Below are 5,000 nucleotides of genomic sequence, written 5' to 3' on the forward strand. Positions count from 1 at the left end.
GTGGTACGCGTTGGCCAGGACACCCCTCAGGTTCCAGATGTTCTCGAAGTTCTCCGGCTGGGTGTTGTACTGCGAGTCCACTGCTTTGACGCACAGCTGGACCTCCTTTGTCTTCTCGCTTACGGGGACTTCAGCCGTCCACAGTGACCATCCCCAGGCACGCGGGTGCCGTGATTCGTCTGATTCCAAAACGTCTGTTGCTTGCCATGTCTTGCCTCCGTCAGCCGAGACATCCACACGGATGATCTTCCTTCCACCTCCACTCCACGCATAGCCTATGAAATGTATATATTTCTTATCTCATAATTCCTCTATAGCAGTAATAGTAACAGTAATTGCGAAACTTGTGGTAGTAGTAGTATAATTAAATAGGAATAAAAGCTGAAAATATAATGCATGTGATTATCATGACTACACTAATAACAATGATAATAATAACCCTATAACTCAATTTATAACACAATAGCACTAAAGAGGTAGTTGTTCCCCTTAAAGAATATTTTTTGCTCCTTTTTCTTATTACAACAGCATAATCAAAGTGCAATAATGACATCTTGATATTTTCCTTGTAACTAACAAAATGGCATGGCTAGTTGTAAGTGTCAATGTGAATAATATTCAGTAGAACACAAGAAGCCGACATTAAGACGAAAGGCTTAGCATTAAAAAAAATAAGCTTTTTCGGTAGTACTAGAAGATCTTTTGTTTCACCTTTCCTGTGCTTATGTTGCTTCTTAAACATTTATACTATCTGAAGGCATGGCAGAGGTACAAATACATGAGTAATGGGGAGATCGAGCCTAGGCAGTCAAATTATGGCTCTTTAACTGGGAACGAAAGAGGCTAAATAGTCTTTCTTAAGAATCATATATATATATCATTACTTATAAAATAAAAACCAATATTCATAATCATATCTATTCATATGGTAAAATTACAATGCAATTATCCCTGAAACATCTTGGTATATCACAAGCAAAGGAACTAATCCTTTCCTCAATATGATAATGACAGTGTCTTCCCCTCTATTGAGCCAAACAAAATGGGCATATCTCCTTAGAGCTTTAGTAAATCTATTAAATAACCACTATATCCATTTCCCATCAAGTTTTGACTGAAATGCATAATGCGTAGATAACACTCAAGTATTTTTTTACACCCACTTTTACTTTTTGTTGTAGAAGTAGCCCTATAAAAGCCAATGGGAGATGATGGGTTCATATGCCAAATGTGATAATGGCAGACAATATGATGTAAAAGAAGAGTGATAAAAAAAAGACACAAATCAGTAAAGACAAATCTTTTAATAGCCAAGTTAAAGAAAAATGGAAGAAAAAAAAAATCATAAACGGATAGAAACTCACCTCTCAGTTTGACCTTGCCTTTCTTGACCTTCACCGTCTCTCCTTCGAGCGGCTCGCAGATCGCCGAGATGACGGGCAGTTCCTGGATGGCAGGAGACTTCTTGAAATCAACAGTATCCCAGTCGACGTTCGGAGCAAAACCCTTGTAGTCGTTCTGCTGCCAGTGGGCGTCCGACTCATTCTTGGATACGATGATCTTGCCTGGAAAACAATACGCACAGTCAGACTGGAATGCATTAAATCTTTTCTTTTTCAGTTACATACACATATATAAATTTAACAAACAGTGACATAAGTAGAAGCAAATAATCCTGTATAATATATTTTTCTATTATAAGACCTGTAAAACAACACACCAGAACATACCTAGCCACTTAACATTTCTCGCACCCACGACCCCAGGCACTATAACCCTGATAGGATAACCGTGATCCCTGGGAATGGGTTCCCCATTCATCTCGTAGGCTAGAATAACATCTCCGTAGGGGTCTAAGGCTTTCTCAATGGGTATGCTCGATCCATATGGCATGCTTGCAGGATCTGTGTCCAGACCTTCGAACTAAAACGAAAATATGGGACACGTTCTATTAATCTAGAAAAAGAAAGTTAAGTATAGATATATCTCAACTAATATTGTTATATCCACTTATCTATATATACTTGATTTATGGGATGAAAAAAAAGAAGAAAAAAGGTAATCACCCATATAAAAAATAAAAAAAAAACATACATAAATACAGATCCATAAAACCTCTGTACACAATCACAGTAAACATTAACCCTCGCAAAAACTATGTCTCACACCAGCCAGCCATCCCTAAACGAGGGCAAGACCACCTTCAAAAATCCCTACCTACCTGCACGTGTAGAGCCTTCGTGGTGTCTCGCTCTATTCCCATGTCCTTCAGCACATCGCAGAGTCTTGCTCCGCTCCACTGGGCGTTCCCGATAGCTGCTTGGCCCCAGCTCAGTCCCTTGACGCCTTTCACCTTTGGGGATAGAGATGAGTTGGCAAAAGGTGTATTTTTGGCAGTTGGTTCAAGAAAAGAGGATCGGTTATCGTGGTCATATAAGATGTTGCTTGAGCCTTATGAATACTATGATATTTTTTTAATGAAATCCTAAATAAATTTGGAAATAAAAATGATTCTCTGCAGTTCAAATAGTGATCAGAAATTAAGTACTTTAGGGAGAGGAGAAGGCAAGAAAGGAAAGCAAAGAACTTATGTGAGTGGATTGAACATCTAAATAACAATGCTTCAAAATAGTAAGCAGAAAACTAAATATAAAAAAATCAAAATCACACCAAAAAGTAATAAATAAGAAAGATATATGAACATCAATAAGTAAATCAATGCTTTAAATGCAAAAGGAAAGTAAGGAAGGACACAACTGAAAAACACTAAAAGAAAGAGGAAAAGAAAGAAGTGAATCAAACAAAAGATAGAAAAAAATAAATATAAGAAGCCTATAATTCAAAAAACAAAAAACAGAAGAACAACAAGAATAACAGTACTGATCCAGCCCTACCTTTGTCATTTCTGATCGGCGGTTACCCGCGCACTGTATCGTGGCGGTCACTGTGTGCTTGGGGTACTTCTTTATGGCGTCCAGTGTAAAAACTTTCTCCTTGTCCGTCTCTTCGTCGCTGATGTCCAGCTCGTAAGTCGAAGCGTCTATGTCGGGGACTGGCAGGTGGTTTCGGACGTAGAAGAGTTCGCTGCAATGAGATATGAATTAAGTTATGAATGATGATAAATGAATTGAATTACACATTATGATTTATGATATATATTATGCTTTGGATATTCCTTCACTTATAGTGATACCTATTTGGCTATTAATTTACTTTTTGTTATCTATTACAGTGTTTTATATAAATTCTTATGGTGTGTGTTTTCTTTACAACTCTAATCAACATTAATCAATATTTTACACAAATCTCTCCAAACAGCATGAAAAAAAGTAAAATAAACACCAAAGAAAACAAGAAAGAAAAAGAAAAACTAACGTGTAGAATCACCCCAAGCAACCTTACTTTGGCGTAATCAGATTATCAGCAAGTAACGACAAAGGCGGTTCAGCGTTGAAGGGCTTTTTGGCCGAGGGCTTCAGGGCAACGTGTCTGCGAGGCTCATTGCCGTAAGGGTCGTCCATATCTTTGATGTGAGCACCAACGTCACTTGAAGACAAGTTTCCTTTGAAGAAAGGAATAGAATTCTAAAAGTATTTTTCAAAATATCAGTACCTATGAAAAAATAGATCATGTATATGTCTATTTTCCTTTTTTTTTTTCTTTTGATTTTATCCCTAAATAAAAAATAATTGTTCATACAAGAATATACAGTCACTAAACTATAAGGATTAATCATAAATATGATAAGAATTAATTTGAAGATATAATGATACAAAAGTTTTCCATTGAATTCTCCCCTCACCCCTCACAAAAAATCCAAGTTCTTATATAAAATAAAGTCATACTGCTGAACTGCTCAGAAACTCACCAATTCTGTACTTCTCAAACAGCTCTAACACATGAGGGTTCTTGTGAACGGCATACAGCGCCCAGAAAGGCTCAACGGAACCTCCTGCGCCCATGAGGATCTTGTCTCCTCCTGTAAGACGTCAGTAATTAGTCCCTTTTCATGTCGTGTGGTGTACTTTTATATTCATTCAAAAGGGTGCTTTTATCAGCAAAATCATTGTGTAAACAGTTGCCAAGTAGAAAAAGATTGAATGTAAACTACCATTAGCATATGAATAAGTTAATATGTGAAAAAAAATTGCCAGATGGTTCCACCCTTGGGCAGGAAAGATCTAATATTTCTCTAAAAAAAGTTCTCAAAAGAAAAAGTACACATTAAATTAACATGAAGCAACTACATGGACAAAACACAATACAAAATTATGAGTTAATATTAACCAAATAACTGCAGCATACAACAAGTCTGGAAAGACAGCCCCATACAGCACTTGCCATACATATTTTAATCTTAAATCAATATTCCTAAATCTGCATACCTTATCTCCAATAACTAAAAAATAAAAAAAAAACTTTCATTCTTTGTACCACATGAGATGGCAAGATTTCTGAACTGCATGGTTCTTACATCAAGAAAACTTTCAAAAGTATTTTTCTAACAAAGCAGCTCAGTTCTAGATTTTCCTGATGTTCCTGGATAAGTTCTAGTTTTATATGGATATTCCTGAGTAAGTTCTAGTTTTACCTGGATGTTCCTGGATAAAATCAGTGATGTCATAAACTCCATGTCTGTACGCCACCCACACCCTATCTTCCACTGACGCGTGCTTGGACACCTCATCGAGTGTGTATTCCGGTAGACCATCATGATAAGCCCCAAAGTGAGACACCTCCTGATCGGTTGTGATCGGACTGGCCGCCTCTGAAAGGGTCAGACACTGTGATATCCTTCTTAGGGTCCTCGTGAAGCTTTCCCTTTGACCAGCTGGTATTTAAATAAGTGCTTTATAATGTAGACATACAACAATCAATCAATTAAGGAATATTTATTTTTAAAAATATCTTTACTGTAATAAATCAATCAATATATATACAAGTATATGTATATGTATAATATATAATATATATATATATATATATATATATATATATAT

At 36.5% G+C, this 5,000-nt stretch overlaps 1 protein-coding gene across 2 annotated transcripts in view; it reads right to left on the reverse strand.

Annotated features, from left to right (window-relative positions):
• The window catches only part of shop (sulfite oxidase), an 11,080-nt gene that overhangs the window by 1,129 nt on the left and 4,951 nt on the right, over positions 1-5,000 (reverse strand). For both annotated transcript variants that reach the window (XM_086554506.1, XM_086554507.1), the window contains exons 4-11: positions 4,592-4,768; positions 3,869-3,979; positions 3,403-3,562; positions 2,895-3,084; positions 2,222-2,353; positions 1,731-1,923; positions 1,365-1,565; positions 1-275 (exon numbers count right to left, since the gene is read on the reverse strand). The exon at positions 1-275 is cut by the window's left edge and continues 1,129 nt beyond it. In XM_086554506.1, the coding sequence (XP_086410632.1) occupies positions 1-275; positions 1,365-1,565; positions 1,731-1,923; positions 2,222-2,353; positions 2,895-3,084; positions 3,403-3,562; positions 3,869-3,979; positions 4,592-4,768 (1,439 nt within the window). The remainder of the gene's footprint in view (positions 276-1,364; positions 1,566-1,730; positions 1,924-2,221; positions 2,354-2,894; positions 3,085-3,402; positions 3,563-3,868; positions 3,980-4,591; positions 4,769-5,000) is intronic.

This window comes from Penaeus japonicus, unplaced genomic scaffold, assembly GCF_977035675.1.
Source record: "Penaeus japonicus unplaced genomic scaffold, GWHDUDI00000001_assembly GWHDUDI00000029, whole genome shotgun sequence".
Classification (NCBI taxonomy): domain Eukaryota; kingdom Metazoa; phylum Arthropoda; class Malacostraca; order Decapoda; family Penaeidae; genus Penaeus; species Penaeus japonicus.